This window comes from Sinocyclocheilus anshuiensis, unplaced genomic scaffold (genome assembly GCF_001515605.1).
Source record: "Sinocyclocheilus anshuiensis isolate Anshui unplaced genomic scaffold, SAMN03320099.WGS_v1.1 scaffold1463, whole genome shotgun sequence".
NCBI classification, from domain to species: domain Eukaryota; kingdom Metazoa; phylum Chordata; class Actinopteri; order Cypriniformes; family Cyprinidae; genus Sinocyclocheilus; species Sinocyclocheilus anshuiensis.
The window spans coordinates 782,209-807,721 of record NW_015536784.1 but is presented as its reverse complement, the minus strand read 5'-3'; the positions used below and the strand labels follow the sequence as shown (position 1 = coordinate 807,721).

The following is a 25,513-nucleotide window of genomic DNA, read 5'->3' as shown; positions in this document are numbered from 1 at the left end:
ATAAAATAAAATATTAGATGAAAAACATGACCTTAAAAAAAGTACTAAAATTACTCAAACTGAAAAATAAAGCAACATAAAAATAAAAACAAAAAAACACTAAAATGAATGAAAATTACAAAAGCACATCACCAAAGATTACGAAATTAAACTAAACTTCAAATAAAAAACTGAACATATAAAAGCTAATTCAAATTTATTAGTACTCATTACAGTATTTATAAATATTAATATATTTTCACTTTTCATAATAAAACAATAATAATACAATTAAAATGGCAAAGTAAGAACTTGTTCCTATACAACCAATTCACTTTCTTACCGATTTACGATTGGCAAGGGTCACTTTGTGAGCTTGTTTAGTCAGGTCCTGTCGCCCAATCAGAGCGCAGACCTCCTCAGACCAATCAGAGCAGGGATGCTCTCTGCATTGGTAGATGGCGTCTCTGATTGGCAGAGCCACACCAAACGGAACCGACTCCAGATCCTTCAATGTAAATCCTGAGGTAAAAAAACAAGCATGTAAAATAGTGTGTAGTCACACACCCCTCGTGACAGGATATAAAGATCTTATATATCTAATCTAATGTAAACTAAGGTAAACCAACAAAGGCGTGCAGGACTCTGATCTACACAAAGCTAAATTTAATAGAAATTTAGTGGCTTTAGAAGGACAGTGAGTCTGATATAAGGCATAAAACATACTTCACATGTACGTGAATGCAAATTAAATTTTACTTGTTGCTTTTCGAAATGTCCAAATGGAGGTACGCACTGAATTTTTCTGTCTTTCAGGTAAACTACTGCCATGGCATAGCAACATAATCATGCTAAGCAAGTTAAAGTTGAACTGTTTACATGTTTATAGCTAGCTTATCTGAAATAACGATTTTAATTAATGACATCTGAAGGAAACTTTATAGCCCCCTTGAGTACCGAGGTACTGAGTACTGCATGTTATGTATGGGACTTGCAATGTGTTGGCCAAGCAATCATACTTGCAGGTGTGTACTTGTGTTGATTGTGTCACTGACCTGCAGAGGTCAACCACACCACCAGCTTCTCAGCCAGGCATCCAGACGAAGGTGCGGGCTTCACGCTGCTCTGCCTGTGAAACACACCCCACAATCAAACGCACTGGAGAATCAGCTGACTAGTATTTATGAGCTGAGACTTATCTAGAAAAACAAACATAAGGCACATGACAATAATCATAAACCATAGGTACCTTCTCAGAAAAGGATCACTCGTGTTTTTCTTTTGCCCTGCGAAAACATGGACCAAAAATGTTAAAACAATAAGGATACACTCACCTATTCATTTTCGCATTATCCAATGTACTTGACCAGCTAGAATATGAAAAAATAAAATATAACAATAAAATAAAATATAAACTACCATTCAATAGATTAGGGCCAGTAAGCTTTTTTTTTTTTTTTTAAAGAAATAAATACTTTTATTCAGCAAGGATGCATTAAATTGATCAAAAGTGACAATAAAGACATTTTAATATTACAAAAGATTTCTATTTCAAATAAATGCCAAGTTCTGTCATGAAACTCTAGATGGTGCAGGCTGATGGGTCCTTAATGCAAACTGATGATATTCACAGCGTTAAACTACTTGGCACAAGCTGATTGGTACATGTTGCATACACAGCCAATGAGCTTGCTGCTTTACATTTAAATGGCTGGTTAGCATTCACTAGAGCATTTCACAGCGCGCTTTCAGAGTTCCTCTGAAACCCTCCCCCTTCCCCAGCTCCACCTGCTATTTGTGTAGCAGCAGTATGTCTTAAATACTCACAGCACCGTATCGGTGTATGTATTGGCAGTAGCAAGTTCCTTGCTTTGCAGCAGCAGCAGCAATAATCTACAACAACAGATCTATTCCGCCAAGACCAAACACATTAACATTGTCATATCCATTACCATGCTAAAATCTTCCGAGAGTTGTCATGATAGAAATGCTGTTCTTTCGAACTTTCTATTCACCCTAAACAAAAAAAAATGTATCATGGTTTCCACACAAATATAAAGCAGCACAACTGTTTTCAACGTTGATAATAAGAAATGTTTCTTGAGCAGCAAATCAGCATATTAGTATGATTTACTGCCCTCAAACTTTTGAATTGTAGTGTAGGTTCGAAAAAAATAAAAAATAAACAGCAAAATACACTGATCATTTGATAAGCGTCAATGAAAACTATCAGTATATAAAACAATAGTACTACTTAGGATGCACATATATCCGTATTGCTTCTATTGTTCTCCTCATTTGTAAGTCGCTTTGGATTAAAGCGTCTGCTAAATGATTAAATAAAAAAAATAAAAATAAAAAATCTGTATAGCCCAATATTCATAATTATTATTATTATATAAATATATAAACAGAAACAGATAATAAGAGTTTTTGTCCCAGACTCTGTCTAAAATAAATTGTATGTACAAATATTTGTGATGTACAAATGTTTGTAAATTGACTGCAATTAATTTGATTGGTTAAACATTTAAAAAATCTTTTGACTATTCCATCATATTATATATGCAGTTAGAGCAACACTAACATTGGGCCTTAATCATGAAACACAAACAAACTTCTGCGCACTTAAAAACATTCTTACATAAATTATTGTATTTAATTTAATAGGACAGTTTTTGAATGACTCAAACACAAAAATTGTGTTTAATGTAAAAGGCATTTTATGTGCAAAATTATTTCTCTATTCTAAAATAACACATGCAAAATCAATGGAGTTACACAGAAATTTAATTTTCAGTTTAGTCTAGTCTCAATATTTAGGCGAACTGGTTCACTGTTGATGAACAATCTAGTTTTAAAATGTATGATATCAGTATTGGCCAAAACGTCTACATTTGTGCATCCAAATTACCATATGGGTAATAAATAAATGAATTTATCCTCCTACTTATTAGTGTACATGCTTGACAAGAAGTCAAGCAAGAGCCTCTCATTAGCCTCTAACCCACCTGCTGACAGCCTGGAGAGGTACTTCAACATGTTTGTCGAGATCGCATCCTCATCTCCAACCACATACAGGGCATAACTCTGAGAGACAGACAGAGAGGAAGAGGACAGGGAGTAAAAAGAGAGTTAGTATTAGCAGTGGGACAGCACCTGTGTGGTTTTGGTTTGCTGCTGTCATGACAGTCGCTCCGTCTGGTCATGTGAGGGGAGAATGAACATGTTTCATCATGACGCGACGCAGGAGCGCAGTCATCAACCACACGCATGACTGCATGCATCATAACCACAGGTCACATGTAATGCGGCTCAATCAGAACATCAATTTCAAATGCAGCTGAGAAATGTAAATTATTTGGGGGGAAAAAAACTAATAAAAATGACAAAATCACCAAAATACACTTGAGAAATAAAGCAGGAAGACAGTTTGGAGTTATGGTTATTGTATTGGCCCGAAATCTGTTCCAATGTTTTTGTTGTTAACTGAAACTTTTAAAACTGATTTTATTAAGTGAAATAAAGCTAAACTGAGAAGAAATAAAGCAGGATTTAGTCACAACCTCGGATGTTCAGGTTTCTATCAACTATAAAACCTAAAAAAAAAATAATAAAATAAACATTTTGTTAACTGAAATAAAGCAAAAATAAATAAAATACAAATATAAGATGAAAATGTTAAACTTTTGCCTCGCCATCTAATGAAAATAAGTTTATGTTGAACTACAAAAGTACCTGAAACTTCTAAAATTAACGCAAATAAAACTAAAACTGAAACAAAAATAAATTTAAATTATTTAGAAATATTTTTTAAAAATGGCAAAACCACATAAAATTACTAAAAATTAAACTAAAATTATCATGAAAACTAAAAATATCAAAATAAAGCTAATTCAAAATAGTATATAAACAGTATATAAATAATACTAAAACAACAGTTATCTGTTCATTGACCAAGTTGACCTTGCTTACTACTAGTGGCTTAAGCAAAACTCTGAGTACTTTTGAAACCACTAATACCCTGGTAAATTTTGGCACATCCAGCAACTAGTTCTTTCTCACAAGTGCTTATATCATCAGCCAAGTACTTTAAGACTTCTGAACAGACTGTGGATGTACAGTCTAAGGCAGAGACTAGATAGACCTTGCTACGTGTACTGCGTTAGGCTAACCAGGACTTGTCATTTGCACTTATATATTGTTGCTCTTTTGTTAGATTTGACTGCTTTTAGTGTCCTCATTTGTAAGTCGCTTTGGATAAAAGCGTCTGCTAAATGACTAAATATAATGTAAATGTAAATATTCTGGTCTCAACACTTTACAAAAAATAAAAAAAGTTTTTCAAACTTGTACATAAAAGTTTACCAGAGTATGTTTTACAAGAAAATACTATCTTAGTCCTTCTACTTCAAGATTTCATGTTTAATTCAAAGTGTTTTCTTTGTAATTCTTTGGGAAATGTACCAGCAATTCTTGAGTGAAAATTGTTTTAATATAAATCCTACACCAAATTTTTGTCAGTACAGACATGGCTTGGGTCCTTTCTTCAATGCCTAAGGGACTATTTGACCTGTTTAAGTGTCCAAACAGGTGAAAATCTTAAGTCTGATATCTTAGAAAAAGAACGTCACACCTCTCCTCAAAAACCTACAATTCTTTGCGTGAGCCATAATAATGCTGATGCTTTCCTTAGCAATTACCACTAATATAATAGGGAGAAAGAAAGGGGCTGGAAACGAGAGAGAGAGAGAGAGAGAGAGAGAGAGGCAGTGGGAGTGTAAGTATGGAGGGATAAAATGGATGCTCTAATGTTCTGGACTCTAATCTAAGGGACAGGAACGGTAAACATGGCCCATAATTGCGTAACGGTTTGTCAGCACCTCGGTGGGGTTGTGCGTCACTTCGCTTTGCCTGATGGAAGGAAGTACAGCACAAACACACACACCATGACACCCGTCACCCCTCATACTGCCCTATCAAGTGATTCGGACTAATTAAGGTGGGGCATCTGTGCCGCTCACGTACACACTCACAGGACGCCCAGGGACGACTCAGTGCTCATGAAATGTCATTATGATTAGCTTGCAGCACTTTGCCATCTAACTGCTTGACATTTCCATAGAACGTGTGTGTGTGTGAGTTAAGGGCACGACACCCGGTTCCTCTGCTCACTGTTAGCTCCCCCTGTTGGGCATCATCCAACACTCGTTCAGAAGTTTGGGGTCAGTTAGATTTTTTTAAAGAAATGAATACTTTTATTTAGAATAGATGCATTAACGTGATCAAAAGTGACAGCAAATACATTTATAATGTCACAAAAGATTTCTCTTTAATAAATACTGTTCTTTTGAACTTTCTATTCTTCAAAGAATCCTGAAAAATAAAATGAATCACGGTTTCCAGAAAAATATTAAGCAACACAACAGTTTTAAAAATTGATCAAGAAATATTTCTTGAGCAGTAAACCAGAATATTAGAATAATCTCTGAAAGATCATGTGACACTGAAGACTGGAGTAATGATGCTGAAAATTCAGCTTTGCATCTCAGGAATAAATTCGTTTTTACAATACATTTAAAAACCAGCTATATTAAAATGTAATAGTTTTTCACAATATTACTGTTTTTACTGTATTTTTGATTATATTAATGCAGCCTCGGCGAGCAAAAGAAACTTCAAATAAAATATTTTGAACTGTATCTACACTGTTTTGGGATTGAAAATCAGATTTAAATGCAGTCTATCCTCTAAATTAATGTATAACAGTCAGCAGTCAGTAATAACACTCATTTTAACAAACCACTTAATTTCGAGATGGACATCGAGTCAGAGAACCGCTCTGACTGATTCAATGAGTTCATCGAGTTTTGTCAAACTGACTTTGGAAGGCTTTTTAAATGATTCACTAAAAGAACTTCTCATAACAGTCATGCAATTGTGAATTGGACTAAACTGGTCGGACTGCAGAACAATTGTGACCCTGGACCACAAAACCAGTCATAAATTGAGATTTATGACTGGTTATGAGATTTATGACTTTGAGAGACTCAAAGCTGAATAAATAAGCTTTCCATTGATGTATGGTTTGTTAGGATCGGACAATATTTGACTGAGATACAACTATTTGAAAATCTGGAATCTGAGGGTGCAAACAAATCTAAATATTGAGAAAATCATCTTTAAAGTTGTCCAAATGAAGTTCCTAGCAATGCATATTACTAATCAAAAATTAAGTTTTGATATATTTACGGTAGGAAATTTACAAAATATCTTCATGGAACATGATCTTTACTTAATATCCTAATGATTTTTGGCATAAAAGAAAAATCGATAATTTTGAACCATACAATGTATTTTTGGCTATTGCTACAAATATACCCCAGCGACTTAAGACTGCTTTTGTGCTCCAGGGTCACAATTAGAGAAGGATGTGACCACCTATATTTTTCAGGAGTCAGCTGGTTTGTAGAATACAGCTGGATTGCACCTATAAATCCAGGCATGAAGACCATATTCAGTGGCACAGGGAGGATTTGGGTCCTTACCAGCACCAGTAGTTTGGTTCTCTCACAGATGCCGGGCAGACAAGGAAAAGGCGTCACATCTTGCCCTCTCAGACAGCGACTGAGCCAGCTGAACACACACGGGGCCTCCCCGTCCAGGAACACCGGCCAAGTCATCAGCTCCATCTGAGCTGCGCATGATGAAAGACATGACATGTAAAGACTTGGCAGCAGTGTAAAACTGTGCAAGAGCAGAAAAAATGATTATAGGGTCAGTAAGATTATTATTATTATTATTATTAAAACAGTTGTGCTGCTTAATAATTTTGTGGAAACCATGTTGCATTTTTTCAGGATTCTTTGATGAATAGAAAGATCAAAAGGACAGCAATTATTTAATATATAAATAAATATATATTTTATTCAGCAAGGATGCATTAAATTGATTACATTTGAAAAAAAAAATGTTATTACTTTTTAAAGAATTGTAATACTTTTATTTGGCAAGGATGAATTAAATTGACTCAAGTATTACATTTCTTTCATTCAATACTAATTATTAATTAAATTATTATTCATTATTAATTATTAATTTTTTTCAAAACAATAAAAATTTAAATGTAATCAATTTAAACATTTAATTTCTTTCAAAAATAAATAAATAATTAAAAATCTTAATGGCCCCAAACATTTGAATGGTATCGTGCATGGAATAGACAGCAGAAGATGATTAAAATTGTGAAAAAACTAACTTATGACTAGTTAATGCATCTAAAAATAAGCACTTTCCCTCACACATTTATAAAAAGCTGACAAAATACATTTTAAAAAGATGCATGCAATAATTATTAGAAATTCTATTATTAAAATATTATAAATTAAACAATAAATAATGTAGTTTTAAAAATGAAAATGTTAAAAATCAGTTTTTTCTAATTTTCTAATTTCAAATATTCATTTAGTTTAAGTTCAAGTACTTACTAACTGAAAAAAAAAAAAAAAAACTAGAACTGAAAAAAAAGCCTAAATAGTAGTATTTAAAATAAGGCAAAACTACTCAAAATTACAAAAAGTGCATAACAAAACTACTAAAAATGAAATTAAAATAAATGTAATTAAAATGAACAGTATATGAATAATATCTAAATAACACTGGTTCAGCTGCATATACACAAAAATATACAAGACAAGACTTTAAATATTTCCTGCCCTAACTTAGTGTTTCAATAGAAAATGCATCGACACCTTTTCATGGCTGTTTAACCTCAAGTCTTGAAGTTGAAAAATAAAACTTCATGTCTATTTTACGTGTCAACAACCCACAGAATCCCCATGGCAACAAGGCCTGTCACTCAAACCCTAAACATGGCTAGAAGCACATCTGGCCGAACTCCTAGCAAGTCAGCACTGTCTGGTAAATGAATAGAAATGCCTTTAGCTGCTAATGAGGGGCCCCGACTGCATTGATCGGCCTCGTACCTTGATCAATCACGCAGGCCTCCTTGAAGGTTTTGATGAATGAGGGGTAATCGCGCCAGTACAGATCAATGAAATCCTCCAGTTGCAGGTCCCTAATGAAATGAGAGAACAAAATGATTAGTGGGTAAAAGAGTCATCAAGCGGTCAATATATACACTAAAACTAGTATGAGAGCCAAACCAGAGCATGACTCATACTGCACAGTTAAACACGCCGCATGATTAATGGGATCTGTGGTCTGACGGCTGTACATCTCAAGACTTGTTACTAATGCTAACTACAGTAGTGTGGTATTCACCAATGATTTTAACATGCTTTTTATTTGTAAATAGTAAAAAGTTAGCTACATCTATACAGGTTCTAAACATGATCTATCTTTGGGTACGACCTCCTGCTTCTGGCAGTTTCTCACAAAATATGGGTTTTTACCTCAGTCAATATGTGTCAATACCATCAGATATATGAAAAGGTGTACTGTCATTACAAATATTAATGAATAAAATGATAAATCTATCTTTGGTTAAGAATGAATTGAGAATACAGGATGGTTTCAAACTGATTGTCAGCTCCATCTACTGAAGAAAATCTGACGGGAGTGGAACAAAAAAATAAGCATGATTTGTTAAAGAAAATAATCAAATAAAACATACAGAGCCTGTGTGGTGTGGTTAGACATATAGCAAGCTAAATATGATGAAAGGACCTTCAAGATGAAGGATGACTTTGATATTGCTCGATTTAAATTTATTTATAAATATCTGACAAGGTTGACAAGTAGAGACACATCTGTGCAAGCTTAAAAAATAATTAGGTGTATCAAAATTACCTTCTGTCAGGACATCGTAGAAATTTGTATATTTAAAAACCATACTTATACTTTTTTTTTTCTCTTAGGTTTAACATCTACTTGACTCTATATGAAATACATAAGTATGTTGATTATACATAAATATATACGTAATTTAAAAGAATATAACTATGGAAAACATTAAGAGACCACTTGACAATTCTCAGTTTCTGTGGATTTACTAGGTATGGGTTTGAGTAAAATGATAATAAAGCAATAAGCCCCAAGAAGCCGCGGAGTGCCTAAAACCCCCTTAGCTGTTATAAATTCACTGTAAACCACGGCTTCACGGGGATTATTGCTTTTATAAAACGGTTATTCCATATACGTAGTAAGGTTTCACAAAATAAAACAAAGCAAATAAAGTGTAATGATATTAATAAAAACAGTATTCTTCCACCAAACAATATAGTTCCTCAGAGTCAGTTGTGGTTGCAACAAAGTGTAACAAACGTAAACAAAGGTGTATGTTTGTAGAGTAATTTACAACAGCTTCGAACGTGGCTCAACCAATCAGAATCAAGGACCGGAACTATCCGTTTTATAAAATTTGTTTTATTCTATAAAGATTCTAAAAATTTCAAATAAAAATATTGTCATTTTGAGCTTTTTTTTTTGCGGAAAATGACAATTGGTCAAAATAACAAATGTTTTCATTTGTTGTGATTGAAAATTAGGGTTATTACACTAAATAATGATTTCTTACCTCTTCTGAAGTTAAAACATTGGTATTGTGTTGTCTAAAAATGAATATAAACATGTCTGAAAACATGGCATCTAGAAGTTATAAAATACAAGATAGAAGTTATAAAATATATAGTAACTTATAAAATAAAGGAATATATTAAATATATTTTATATTAGTATATATTACAATATAAATATAATATCTATATATTAAATATACTACATAAATATAATATTATTGATAGAATGAAGAATAAATTACATGAAAGTGACAATTTATCCAGTTCTAAAACTAAATTGTAAAATTGTGGGACATATTTTGCGCCATGTTTCAAGAATTATTTGGTTGAAATGATGGTTTCTGACTGACAAAAAAAAAAGACCATTTTAGAGCAATTAAATGCATAGAGATATGTATTCAATATCATCAAAAGACTAAAAAATATTGAGATAAATATTACCCAGCCCTAAAGCTGACCTACAAACAACAGGCCCAAACAATACGCACAAGCAAAGAGTCAATAGAGGATTATCATTACAGCCTTATCTGGTCTTGTGTATTAAAATACAATGCTTTTAAATTTCAAACCCACACAGGTTCATCAAACGGCAACCAATTAAACTCTCACTGCTGTTTTGTTCATGTCCACATGACAACATGCACTTCACATTTTATTAAACAATGAAATACATTACAGCTATCTACCTATCCAAAAATTAGGATATGCCACAAAGAAAAGCGGCACTGATATTGTGAAGTGGGAGGTTTGATGAGTTGGGTGACTTTACTTGGTTAGTCAGGAGGTAAAAACAAGTTCAGGTCTGACCCACTGTTATGATTCCTATAAAAAGGCCAAAAAATACAAATAAATAATTACTTGGCCAGCTGTTGCAGCAGACCGACCAGAGCTCTCGCCCCACTCCGCTGCAGCTCGTCCAGCTTCAGGTCTTCGTAGAGCAGATGCAGAACGTAGAAGAGCACCGGGATGTGTGGAAAGAGCATGGCAGACGACTCTAAACCCAGAGCTGACTGGTGGTTATCCACTCCACCGGGGGGCCACACCGGCTCCAGACCCTGAACGGCAAACGCAGGTTGCATGGAAACCTGCCAATGGTAGTCAGAGCATCTGAGGTATCCCCAATCCTGTTGATGTCAAACAGCTGTAGCCATATCAACAAACCAAAGGAACTGGGCAGACCAGCAAGGACTTTTATACATATTATACACTATATACACTACAGTTCAAAAGTTTGGGGTCGGTAAGATTACATAATGCTTGTAAAGTCTCTTAAGCTCACCAAGGCTGCTTTTATTTGATTAAAAATACAGTAAAAATTGTGGAATATTATTACAATTTAAAAGAACTGTTTTCGTTTTGAATACGTTTTAAAATGTAAATAAATTTAAAATGAATTTTCAGCATCATTACTCCAGTCTTCAGTGTCACATGATCCTTCAGAAATCATTCTAATATGCTGATTTGCTGCGCAATAAACATTTCTGATTATTATAAATGTTGAAAACAGTTGTGCTGATTAATATTTTTGTGGAAACAGTGTTACATTTTCATTCAGGGCTCTTTGATGGATAGAAATTAAAGAAAAAGAACAGCATTTATTTGAAATCCTTTGTGACATTGTAAATGTCTTTACTATCAATTTTGGTCAAATTAAGGTGTCCTTGATGGAAAAAAAAAAAAAAAAAGTGAATTTCTTAAAAATAAAACTTTCGAACAGAAGTCTATACAGTAAGCTTTATTGGTCTTTCTGTAATAAAACAAATGCAAATCAACAGATGCATTTTAAGCAGTTAGGCTGATGATACACGGGGCAACTTTCTGAGCAATTTTGCCAGGCAACTTTTTTTGAGCAATGCTGCTTGGGCACTTTCCCACTGAGGATGGGTAACAAATTTCAATCTGGATACTTTAGATCAGTCGTGGGCCCAGTGTATCACCTGGTTGCCCGTTGACGGCAACACTAGCCAAAGTTGCCCCGTGTATCATCAGCCTTAGGCTACAGATGATCAGATGACACAAGAGTTTAGATGATCAAGGGTCTTTGACATGTCTACGGACACTCACCTCATCCGAACCCGTGTCAGCAGGACGGGCCTTCTTAGGGGCTATTACTGGAGAAAGAGGCACTTCAAAATGAAGCTGTGGAGATGCCAATTGTGTTAATGATCATTTAAGCCAGACAAGTGCTTCATTCACCAATAGCAAACTTCACTGTCAGCCATCAGCCATCATATAATACAATTTTGTATAAATAGAGTGTTGTAATAGTTTTTTTTGCTAAATAAATAGAGTTGTTTTAATAAAGTATTTTGTTTTGATAAAGTTTTGTTTAAATAAAGTTATAATAAATATAGAAAAATAAAGATCAATTTTTACTGATTTATTAAACTTAATTATATAACATTTGCAAGCAAATAAGATCTTCAACATTTCTGATTTAATTAAAATCACAACAAAATATTGAATGACTGAGCAAATATGGTTATAAAAATGTAATTTGTACAAAAGTTTTAATGTGTATTAAATTAATGAATTGATTTTAAAACAATTTTGAATAAATACTTTTTTAAAATAAAGTTTCTTATAGTTTTTAATAATCTTAATAGCATCTAATAAAGTCTTGTTTTGATAAAAGTTTCATTTAAATACAAGTATTTTATTTTGATAAATAAATATGAAAAAAATAGAATTACAAAAAATATTTTAAATCAGAAATTAATTGTACTAGGAAATATATGGTTAAATCAATAATTGCAATTTAACTTGTAGAAAATTAACATTTGTAGAAGTTTTAATGTGTAGTAAATTGTTTTCTGTGCTTACCGGAGACATCTGATTTTAAAACATTTTGTCATGTAAATGTAAAATTTTAATTCCGTTAATTGCTTGATCGATCCTTGTGCGCCAGCACAGGCTCAAGGTTACCCAACACAAAGACTGACACAGAGGTCAAACTAAAGAGACGCTCACATTGCGTGTCCACGTCAGTCGTTCGGTGTTGTAACCCATCATTGTCATTAGGCATGTAACAAACAGGTTCCACTCCAGGTGCATGCTGGGACCTCCAGGGGCGTTGTAACTGTTGTACCACTTGACCAGCACTTTCATGGCAGTGTCCTTGGGTAAAATAAGCCTGATGGCCTGCAGGCAACGCTTGACTGAGGGAGTAAAAGAAAGATGAGGTGTTAATAACAAAAGTCACTGACACAATGTTAAGGAGTGGGCGCTTTCTGGAACATTTCAGTCTCTAGATTAGACTTAAGTGCCTCCTTATGAGTCTATGTGACTGTTCAACTCATTTTATCACTCACTGGGCAAAAATCACCTAGTAAATAATAGCACACCTCTCTTTAAAGAGCTAAACAAATAGGAGGAATCATTCATGTCAAGAGTACAGATATTTATCTCTTGTAATTCAGAATTGCAAGTTTATAATACAGAATTCAGACTTTTTTTCTTTTAAATTAAATTTTATTTCTCGCAATTTTTTTTTCTCAGAATTTTGAGTTTAAAATCCACAATTCTGAGTTTCAATTTCCAAGCTTCTCTCACAATTCTCTCAAAGTTTATAAGACAATTCAGACTTTATTTCTCACAATCTCACAATTTTGAGCCAACATCTCGCATTTCAGATTTTTTCCCTCAGAATTGTTCGTTTATAATACACAATTCTCACATTTTTTCTCATTTTTCTGAATTTATATTATATTATTTATATTTATATTATATATCACAATTTTGAGAGAAGATATCCCAATTCAGACTTGTTTCCATGGAATTATGAGTTTTTAACACACAATTCTCATTTTATCTCTCGCAATTTTTTGCCATTTCGAGGTAAAATCTCACTATTCAAATTTTATTTTTTCTGAATCATTGATGTCTGGAGCACAAATATTTAAATCTCGTAATTCTGACTTTTTTTCTCAGAATTTAGTTTAAACAGAGTTTATAATACACAATTCTAATTTTATTTCTTGCAATTCTGAGTTTATTTCTCACAATTATGAGTTAACATCTCACAATTCATACTTTTTTTCTCAGAATTGCGAGTTAACACATCTCTCACAATTCCCAGTTTGTATCTCGCAAATTTTTGAGTTAAAATTTCACAATTCTAGCTTTTTAACACTGTATCTCTTTTAATGGGTGCCTAATTTTGTGGACAAAAGGATCTGTTTGCATCACGAAATGCATGTTTCAGTCAAGCAATGTTCTTTTCGTATTCATACTTATGCACAAAATCAAATATTACATTCACAAAACCATATAGAATGTAATAATTGCCTTAGCAAACATCACTAATACATGTTATTTAGTCAGCTGTCACCACCGATCTCTGATGAATTAATACCATATTATTAGATTAACATTAAACATAACATCATTTTTAGCTCATATCTCCCACCCCCACGTGTGTAGGTCAAAAATAAAAGTGTAGGTGAAGATACTGAAGAAGAAGGTTGCACACGGAGGTGATCCTATAGAAGAGTGCACACGGAGGGGGCTGCCCCTTCAAAGCACACAGCCGGAGCTGGAACGCACATCTGAGCGAGGGGGTGGAGATCGCAGGGACGGGACACTACACTTGAGAGGGTTTACAGATGACTGTTAGCCAAAGTGTTTGACTGCGTGACCCGATACAGAGGAAGAGGATGTTGAGATGCGAGGGTGGAGCGATGCATGGGGTTTGATTGGGTCTTGTTTGATTGGATTTCTGCAGCAAGATGAAATGATGTAGAGAAAGTGTAGGACTTTTTTGAACCTTGATGTAAATAGCCTTGCTATTTAACCATAATTCCTAAATTTGAAAAAAAATCTAAAAATGTGTTAAAAACACAAAAGCAAAATGAATAATGGGAAATAGCTTTTTAGTTTAGTGATTTGATATTCAATGTTCAACATGATTTGAATAATGAAGCATGGAAGCCCGTTTCCTCCACAGAATAAAAAAAGGAAGGCCACTGCGACTTTTTATCTAGCAATTCTGATTTCATTTTGTCGCAATTTTGAGTTTATATGCCACACTTCACGTTTTTTGTCAGAATTGTGAGTTTATAATATACAATTTTGACTTTATTTCTCACTATTATGAGTTTGCATCTGACAATTTTGAGTTGACATCTCATATTTCAGACTTTTTCCTCAGAATTGTGAGTTTATAATATACAATTCTGACTTTATTTATCACTATTCTGAGTTTGTATCTGACAACTGAGTTAACATCTCATATTTCAGACTTTTTCCTCAGAATTTTGAGCTAATAATATACAATTTTGACTTTATTTCTCGTTATTCTGAGTTTATATCACATCATTTTGAATTTATATCTTGCAATTTTGAGTTAAAATCTTACCAATCAGACTCTCTAAGAATTTATCGTTTATAATATACAATTCCGACTTTGTCTTGCAATTTTAAGTTAATATCTCACAATTCAGACATTTTTTTCTCTCCAAATTGCGAGTTTATGACACACAATTCTGACTTCATCTCTAGCAATTTTCAGTTTGCATCTTACAATTCTGACTTTTTTCTCTGAATTCTTAGTTAATATCTCTTTTAAGGGACGCCTAGTTTTGTGGAAGAAAGGATGTCTCTATATCAGAAAATGCATGTTTCATTCAAGAACTGTTTTGATACATTCCATTTTGTATTCCTTTCGATGAATAAAATCATACATTACATTCACAAAATGAATATTCTGTTAATTATTCAGAATTGTGAGATGCATACTCGGAACTGCTAGAGATAAAGCAGGAATTGTGTTATCAACTCTGAATTGCAAGATATAACCTCACAATTCTGAGAATAAAAAGTCAGAAATGCGAGATAATTAAAAATTGTGAGAGAAAACTAAACTCGGAATGCAAGAAGTCAGAATTGTGTGATAAAGTTGTAATTACCTTTTTTTAAAGTGGGCTTCCATATTTAAGTGAGGGAAAAAAGGTTGTGGTCTTTTGCCAAGACATGCAAGAATATTAATATTCCTCATACTTTGGGTTAGTAATTTAAACAAACCCCTATTCCAAAGTTTTAAAGGGGTCATATGATGCGATTTCAAGTTTTCCTTTCTCTTTGGAGTGTTACAAGCAGTTTGTGAATAGATAAGATCCCTAAAGTTGCAAAGACTAAAGTCTCAAACCCAAAGAAATATTCTTTCTAAAAGTTAAGACTCGTCCACGCCCTCCTAAAACGGCTCGTTCTAACACGCCCCCCCACATGTCTACGTCACGATGTGGGAAGATTTGCATAACGCCGCACAAATGTTCTCGCAAAGAAAGAAGGCGTAACTTTATTGTTGCTGCCGCCGCCGCATTCATGTTGTGGAGACACAGACTGTAAGTACGTTTTCATATTTAAAGGATCTGCCACTGATGATTCAAATGCGAGTTTTGAGCAGTGTAGAGTAGGCTTGTTGTTTGTCAATTCTCCGATCACGAATGCAGACATGGTTTTACGTTTAGGCGCGGAGAAACAATAATGTACAATATGTGGAAAATAATGTGGTTTTTTTTACCTTAAACCGCATAAACACATTTCATTACACCAAATACACAAAATAATGTTCTTTTTAGCAACATCATATGACCCCTTTAAAATTCAGCACATAATTTGTCCCACATGCTCAGATCACGTAGATTGTTGAGGAGAGACACAAGTCACATCTCGGAGGTCAGTTATGCATCTCGGAGCTACTTTGCTGTTTCATAAATCTGCAGTACAGCCACAGTTGTGAATACGCTTGGCCATTTAAAATGCTAAAGAATCGGTTCATTCCTGACTTGTCACGAGTTCTTGGGAAATCAGTGTAAATATCAGCAACCACATTCAACGATAGAGTATCTACAGTTATCTACAGTGTGAAATCTTCACTGGATAGAATACCAGTGAAATTAGTAAAATTAGCTTTTCTTCACAACTAAACGAGAATTAAAGAGAATTAAACGGGAATATGTAAAATGGCATTTTCCACTTCTTTTATTTCATTTGATATCGTTCAGCATCACACCACCACACTCTCAATGACTCTGCCTGAAGCTTAATTAGCAAACAAACAGAGAAAGGTCAGGATGGAGCTGAGTAAAATGCCACTTTATTAGCAGTACAAAGCCCACCACTTTCAAACTAAAGCACTTATTAACAGGAAGCTGGCATTAATTGAGAAAATTGTAAAGAATGCCGGATGGGTAGATGTCGCACGCAATAAGTTAAAAACAAAAGGCCAAGAAAAACTAAATGAATCCACCACAGGGAAGTCTGCACCCACAGTTGGGATGCGTTCGGTGTTTGTCCATTCAAAGTCATTGCCATGACGCTAGCATGCTTTGGGTGGTTGCTAGGTGGTTAAAACTGAAACCGTATAAATCAACAGCAAAACTAATAGCAAACAGCTCTAATGACATGAACAAACCCAAAGCATGTATAATCTACACTTCCTGGAATATTACTGGCAAACACATTAGAAAAGGTCAAATGTCTAAATGTAGAAAGTGTCAGGAATGACTCACAGTTTTACTTCACAGTAAAGCGTAACTGCATTCATTAGAGGCAGATCCTTGGGCACAAAATATATGCCAAAAAAAAATCAGGATCTGAGTTTTACAAAATAACTACAAAACAGCTACAAAAACGGCAGTGTTAATATGGCCAAAGATTTTGTACTATAACAAAGACAAGACTAAAAAGACAACAATTAAATAAATAGATCATCCAAAATTTTCCATTTACTGAAAATGTACTCACCCTCATGCCAGCCAAGATGTAGGTGAGTTTGTTTCTTCATCAGATTTGGAGAAATGTAGCATTACATCACTTGCTCACCAATGGATCCTCTGCAGTGAATGGGTGCCGTCAGAATGAGAGTCCAAACAGCTGATAAAAACATCACAATCATCCACGAGTAATCCACACCACTCCAGTCCATCAGTTAATGCCTTGTGAAGTGACAAGGATTACAGTCTCCTGTTTTGTCCAGAAATGATGTTTTAAAGTTAAAACTTCTTTATGATGTATTTGTTTCTTACAAACACGCAGAATTTCACTTCATAAGAAGTTAACTGATGGACTGGAGTGGTGTAGATTACTTGTGGATTATTCTGTTTTTATCAGCTGTTTGGACTCTCATTCTGACGGCACCCATTCACTGCAGAGGATCCATTGGTGAGCGAGTGATGCAATGCTACATTTCTCCAAATCTGTTTTGAAAAAGAAAAAACTCATCTATATCATGGATGGCCTGAGGGTGAGGCAAATTTTCATTATGAGGTGAACTATTCCATTAAAATGTAAAATTCCTTCAAATTTTTATTTAACACTTCTTATACCGTTGACGGAAATATGACAAGAAAAAAATTATATTGCAACAATGCACTAACAAAAGTTTTTCTAGAAAATAATAATAATCCAATAATAGTTTATAATGAAGGAATATGACATGATAAAATATTCAATAACACTTTACATAATAAGGTCTAATTTGTTAACATTAGATAATGCATTAGCTTACATAAACTGACAATGAGCAATATCTTTTTAAAGCATCACTGTTAAATGTTACTTAAAATAAATACATACCATTATTTATTAATTGTTCATCATGTTAGCTCACAGTGCATTAACTAAAATTAATTGACTGCTGACATGATACTTATTTATTATATTAGATTTATTTATTGTTTTACAATTTAATTATGCTATTTATTGGTTTATTGATTTAAAATATATTAGTAAATACAGAAATTAACATTAAGATGAATGCTGTAGAAGTATTGTTCATGTTAACCAATGTAGTTAACAAATGAAACCTTAAATGTTACCAAATAGTGACTAAATGTAGAGGATATTTTCATGAAAAGACAAAAAAATTAAAACTGAAAACTGACACTAGGAGTGTCAAAATGAGTGTTTTGACCGGCAAACTCATAAACAGCTTGTGACTCAGCTCTGTGCTGCATTGGAACTGATGCATCACTCGGTTGGACTGTATTTATGCTACTGTTTTCTCTTACCCAGCTCTGAAGTGGCCACCTCAGGAATGGTGATTCTTAACATGGAACCGGAGCTCAATTCCTGAACAAAAGAAAAGTGAGAGGCGGATATTAGCGCCACATACTAAATTAGCAATGCTATCGCATCAAAAAGAGTCCGAACCAACCGGCGTCATGTTGCTATTTATATCTGGTCAAATTCAACCAGGCTATTGTTGTTCCCTTTGCTGAAATAAATCGAAAACAAAAGAACAATTACATGCAGCAAAATTCCAGCAGGCATTCGACAATGACCTGGATGAAAACAAACTTTAGACGCTGGCTATTTTTAAAACCCTGTCTCAGTCAAGCTTATCATCCCACATAAGTTGGACGTGGTGAGATTGCTTTGACAGGCCTGCGAGGGGATTTCTTCTGGTAGGACATGTCGTTCAGTGGGACATGACAATGCAGAGGGGCTGACTGCAGGGGACCAGACCTTATTGAGTCTTGTCAAAACAGTGACAGGCTCCTGGTGCACATGTCTGAGACGCCACGGCATTTCGGTCATGTCCTGTTACTGTGGCAGCCCTCAATTACAGCCGGCCACTGTACGACAAAAGCAATTACTAGCTCCTGCCTTTAGCAGCAGTGGTCAGTACAAACACAAACGCAAGCATCTTGACCCTGTTTGACATTTTGAAAATGCATTTAAAAAGCAGCTGCCACATTTATGTCCAGACAGTGATATATCAAGTGAACCAGGTAGATTCATCCAAATATGTGGGCATTTTGAGATTACTGGCATTGGACGAAAAACCGAGCCCACTTGGCTGTTTAACAAAAGACTAATTCTTCCAAAATATACTGACAGATATTCGTTGAACAAATGGCGCATGTCAGTGAATAAACTGTCCATAAAAAAATCCATGAGGAAAAAAAAAAAAAGAAAAAAAAAAACGGCAGCTGTGGTTGCCAAAACTCGACCATAAAAAAACTGCAGCTACATTTCAGCAACTGATAAGTTATACCAACCTACTAATGCACTAAAATCTGTTTTGTACTAAAACACAGGTGGTAATGAGAAGACCACATGATGAATCTCATGCACTCAAACACAAAATAATACAATAAAGATTAATTTTACAACATGAGATGCAACATAAAACCCTAACTTACATAACCAATAGGAAAAACTTGGAACAAACAGTTATTTTAATGAAAAACCATCAAATGTAAAGTGTCACACAGAGAATTCTGGGAATTTACCTTTTTATTTATTTTTTTTAATTATAGAGTAATTGTTTCTTTTTCACCTCCAAAACTTAATAGTATTAATATTAAATTAGTATTAAATGTAATAGTATTTACTGTAAAGTTATATAAAATGGCTAATTTATTTACAGTTTTTACCATATATAGTAAGGTAACTACTATAATAAGGTTTTTATTTGTACAGTATTTTACAGTTAAAAATTAAACTCACTTTTTACAGTAAACATATATTGTAACCAAGACAGTAATAATGTGCCTAAACAACTTCATTGTGTATTGTATAGTAGAGATCCAAAATACACTGGTAATTATATCAGTCTCAGCTAGGGCTGCACGATAAATCGCATGTCATCAGTTCTGTAATCAGCGGTAAATCTCCATCACGTGCGTGCTTTCACATTGAGCAGCATTAACTACACAGAGCCGTTGTTCACTGACGAGCTGCGCAAAACCACGTTCATATTCCCGCAATTTTTTACGCAGCTCGTCAGTGAACAACGGCTCTGTGTAGTTAATGCTGCTCAATGTGAAAGCCCGCAGGTGATGGAGATTTACCGCTGATTACAGAACCGGCTTTACTGACAAGATGCGCGTTAAATATCGCATGCGATTTATCGTGCAGCCCTAGTCTCAGCCAATATTTATTAATTATCAAAAGTACTGAAGTGTCAGCCTGTCAAAATGAAATGAAAATTCACCCTAATTTTTTTTTTTTTTATATATACACGTTATAGATCTTAGTGTGAACAATTTATCCGTGCATTTTTTTAACCTAATAATGTTTAATTCATCGTGACATTAAGGTTTTAAATGTCTGGTTTGGCTTAGAAGTGTGCATTAAATATTTAAGACAGCAGTTTCATGGGAATTTTTAGCTGCACTGACCAGCGTGACTCTGTTGCTGACAGGGTCTCTGAAGGTGTGGATGTGAGGTGCAGCCTGCTGGAACGGAGTGTCTTCCAGCCAGGATGACTCGTGGTGCTGTGTCGAGCTACGCACCTCCAACACCGGAGACGGCATGCCAACCTGACAGCACACAGAAACACAACACCATTAAACAGTCATGCAAGATGTTGCATGCTCAAGTTCAGGGATGTTAATGCTCATCCCTTCTATAACCTTTTAGCATTCACGTCTCTATCAAAAAGGTCAAGCAAGTCACCTTTATTTATATAGTGCTTTATACAATAGAAACTGTTTCAAAGCAGCTTAACAGGAACAATAACCGAATTAATGATGCAAACTTCACCAAATACGAGGCAAATCTGAATTCTGCCATAAAGATGCTCTAACAAGACAAAAGTGTGATTATTCAGCTCAAGTCAGTTCAATTACCGTGTAAAGTACTTTCATTACAAAACCAGTTCAATTCAGTAATACGCAGCTCAAGTGAAGAAAGTATTGTGAATATTCAGCTCAAGCCAGTTCAATCACAGTGTTGATGTAGCAGAATTAGTCAATTATGAATAAATTTGATTCAGCTATAAAGCAGCTGTGCTGAAGACAAAAGTGTTATTATTAAACAAGTTTTGTTCTCATGTGGTCAAATCAATGATATTACTGAATATTAAAGGAATTACCCCCGAAAATGAAAATTTGCTGAAAATGTAACCACTCAGGATATGCAAGATGTAGATGTTTGTTCATCAGAACAGATTTGGAGAAATGTGTCATTGCATCACTTGCTCACCAATCCTCTGCAGTGAATGGGTGCCGTCAGAATGAGAGTCCAAACAGCTGATAAAAACATCACAAACATCCACACCACTCCAGTCCATCAGTTAATGTCTTGTGAAATGAAAAGCTGTGTGTTTGTAATGAACAAATCCATCACTAAGACGTTTTAACATTAAACCGTTGCTTCCATGTTCTGATGAAGAAACAAACTCATCTACATCTTGGTTGGCCTGAGAATAAGTATATTTTCAGCAAATTTTCATTTTTGGGTTAACTATACCTTTATGTGTCTTTTAATCCCCAACTAAGCAAGCCAAAGGCCACAGTGGCAAGGAATCAAACTCCATCATGTGACAGAAATGGAGAAAAAAACTTGGGCGAAAACAGGCTCAGTCAGGGCACGAGTTCTCCTCTGGGCGAAAAAGGCATGGAAAGCTTAAAAATATTGTTAAAAAAGATATTTGTGGCTCTCTTAATTATTACTGGTAGTAAATTACCATCATAAAAAAAAATAAACAAACTGTGATTGAAATGTGTTTGTCCACACAAGTACATCATCTTCCCTTAATGTAGTTCTCGGGATTTGAAGTGAATAAAATACTGTTTGTGACTTAGGGGACATTTGCGGGGACTAGAGAAGCTTTTATCAGTAGTGCAATACTTCATGTTAAATGGTGGCTCTAAAAAGCACTTCTCTTCTAACACAATATCCATAAATGCACTCATATTGGGTACGATTAATAATTTATTAAGCATACTATCAATCATATGGGCTACTTGATCTCTGTTTCACAAAATTAGATTATCCAAACCAGTCGAGAGCCAAGTAGTTTTTGTTGTTTAAGAAGAGAGCTGGCCATATTACTGTGATTTAATACTGATATCGATCCATCTGTAAGAACTAAGCGGATGGCCAATAGCATTAGGACACAATGTCAAGAGTCCTCTCAAAGAATGTTGTCTTGTCTTACACACATGACTCAATTAGTCTTTCACTAATTGGCTACAATATAATGCACACAATCCCGCTATAAGCACATTATAGTACCTCCTCCAGTCGGCTCATATGCTGAACTGTGGCCCTGGCGGGGGTGCTGATGTTCTCCAGAGGGGTGCTTAACTGCGGCTGGTGGTTTTGCACACTGAAGGTAGGAGACAGAAGGCCTGGGATAAATACTTTGCTGACCTGGAAGCAAAACAACCATGATTATTAGCTTAAAACATGATGGTTTTGTGTTACCAAAGGCTTAAAGCTGAATTACTTTGTAAGTGATGGGAAAATTAATTCTCTTTATGTAAGTATTGGGACATGCTACTACAGGACAAAAGTGTCTCGCTGTTAGTGTATGTATATCAGTGTGTTAGCATTCGCTTAAAGATACTAAACCCAAATAGGATCCAGAATAAGAATAAAACAAAAAATTAATTTGTGTCAAATTTGTGTTCTTTTTCAACAAGGGTCAGTGAGTTAGTCCATATTTTAGCTTTTTTTAAGTTTCTATGTGTATATTTATTTATTTCATATAAGGTATGTGTGAATGTCTAAAAACGAACACTTGTGAGGTTGCTATTTCCTTGCAATATACATAAAATATTAAATATATAACAAAAATATGATCTAATAAAAATATGAACAGATTTAAATAATTTACACATAATTTTACTACTACGACTACTATTAATCATTATTTTAACAAAAATTGCTATTATTGTTATTACTATTATTATATTCCGTACCCACTGTATATATATATATATTAGTGTTAGTATTATTAAATATAAATACACATTTAAATACATTAATTTCACTAATAATACTTAGTAAAGGTATTATGATTAAATTATTTTGTATATAATTACAATATATGTAATATATTATATTATATATATATATATATATATATATATACACACATTAGAAGACAGACAGACAGAACGATAGATAGACAGACAGACAGACAGACAGAGAGACAGAGAGACAGATAGATAGTAATAACATCTGAAGTAGGAAATTGGGAAAAGCTATTTTATTTTTAAAAAATCACTATTTTTATATTATATATGACAAATAGCATACTCTATAAGACAAATAATATTGGATAGCATTCGGATGGAGCCTTTATATTATGTGGGATAGGTCACATTGATCAATCATATTTTCAACCAATCCCTAGAGAACTAGAACTAGAAAACTGGTTCGAGGCGAGTCATCCACATCTGAAACACACAGCATCATCAGTGCTGCAGAGAAAAAGGCTTTTTATACATCAATCATGCACACATCTGTAAGTACCATCTTATGACATTAATAAACTATATGAATCTAATAGTATAAACAGATATGCCTGCGTGTCTGTAAAGAATCCCTGCATTCTCTCCAGCACTAATGACAGTCTCTCATCCAGATATGAGTGACTCACCTGGAACCAATTTTCAAATCTCTAGTGATTGGTGGGGAACATGATGGAATGAGATGATGTATTAGACTCAGCACTAGGCTTTGAGTGCAAATTGTAATGCACAGATGCCTTTGGCTTTTTTAACAAAAGAGAACTACGCATGGCAGACATGCTGCATAGTCAGAAAAATTATTTAGGCCACTAATAATGTCACTTCAGAGGTGAAAATCGCAGATGAAATCAAGCCTCACCCGTGTGACTCCTGTGTACAAGACCAGACTTCCATTGGCCTCAAGCACCAGCATGGTATGAATGTCCTTTCAAAAAATGAAGAGTGTGAAATTTAGGCCTTGATGAAGACAGTGGAGAAAAAGAGGATGACACTTATAGCTTACGTTCAAGATTTACAAATGTCACGATTATTTAAATGGTGTAAATTCCTCATTATGATAAAAGCAGCAAGATCTGATCACAATGGATTTGAAATGTGACTCCACATGGAAACATCATTTGCAACCCATTTTTCATTGATTTTACAATTTTACAATTTATTGAATGGTTAAAAGAGGCTGTTTGGCTATAAGTTAACATATACCAATAAGCAACATGGTTCAACTTTGAATAACTTAACTTCTAAATAGTACAGATGAAATATGCACAATAATAGCAGAAAAGTGTATTACGAAGCTATAAGGTCATGTTCACTAAGGTCAGCATGAAATGAAAATTCACCCTATCTATTTTAAATGCATATTAATCATCTTTTTGTGAACGTTACATCTATGTGTTTGTTTTTCAGGGATGTAACGATGTACCCCGAGCCAATTCTATTTATCAACATTTTTCTTCAGATTTAAAAACTGTACAATCTCATTTAAATCAAAAACTGCTCATGTTACATATATGCAGCATCTTTGTTTGATTAAAATGCACTGGTTGCCTCTAATTTTATATGAAAAGAGCAAAGGCAAAGCCTTAGTTTGTTTATATTAAGAGATTCATTTTATTTGTATTATTTATTTGATTTGGGATTTGTTTTAAAATTTCAGTTTAATTTAATTATTTGACATATTTCAGAAATGTACAGCATTTTGTCTGAGAATTAATAAAAGGACACCTTTTCATTTATAATTTGTCTTTGTTTAAATAAAATCGTAAGAAAATCAAATAAATCAGTATCGTGAATCGCATCGTGAGTTTAGTGAATCATTACATCCCTATTTGTTTTATTGTTACTTTTTTTGACCTTGTAATTAAAATTGTTGATCTTTTGGTAAAACAAAACCTCACCAGTGACGTATACCAGACCAATCATTTAGTCTGTTAAACCCTGCGCCTTTCTTACAATCAACTGCAAGATTGCATTTAGATCCAACGCCATTTTCGAGTGCAATGCCTAGGTCTGTCACGATCATTGATTAAACATCTGATCATGATTATTCGATCTAATCGCAATTATTTGAGATACCGCAATAATTGTGCAGTTTAAATTTCAATCACATTTTGGCATTCAAATTTAAGAACATAAAAAAATGCCATCAAATGTGCAATAGAAGCAGGGGAGTCATAATATGAAAGGGAGTAAATAATACAAAAATATATTTAAAAAAATGTTAGTACACAAATATTGTCAAAGGTGTTCTTTTATACAAAACGGAGGCTTGTGGGTTTGTCA

The 25,513-nt window shown here is 34.1% G+C and overlaps 1 protein-coding gene across 2 annotated transcripts in view; it reads right to left on the bottom strand.

Moving 5' to 3' along the window:
* LOC107655572 (anaphase-promoting complex subunit 1) overlaps positions 1–25,513 on the bottom strand; it is a 71,835-nt gene that overhangs the window by 38,450 nt on the left and 7,872 nt on the right. For both annotated transcript variants that reach the window (XM_016443099.1, XM_016443106.1), the window contains exons 12-24: positions 24,090–24,155; positions 22,488–22,625; positions 20,648–20,788; positions 18,530–18,590; positions 12,489–12,676; positions 11,583–11,657; positions 10,377–10,642; positions 7,965–8,056; positions 6,528–6,676; positions 2,991–3,069; positions 1,229–1,265; positions 1,035–1,108; positions 323–501 (exon numbers count right to left, since the gene is read on the bottom strand). In XM_016443099.1, the coding sequence (XP_016298585.1) occupies positions 323–501; positions 1,035–1,108; positions 1,229–1,265; positions 2,991–3,069; positions 6,528–6,676; positions 7,965–8,056; positions 10,377–10,642; positions 11,583–11,657; positions 12,489–12,676; positions 18,530–18,590; positions 20,648–20,788; positions 22,488–22,625; positions 24,090–24,155 (1,545 nt within the window). The remainder of the gene's footprint in view (positions 1–322; positions 502–1,034; positions 1,109–1,228; positions 1,266–2,990; positions 3,070–6,527; positions 6,677–7,964; positions 8,057–10,376; positions 10,643–11,582; positions 11,658–12,488; positions 12,677–18,529; positions 18,591–20,647; positions 20,789–22,487; positions 22,626–24,089; positions 24,156–25,513) is intronic.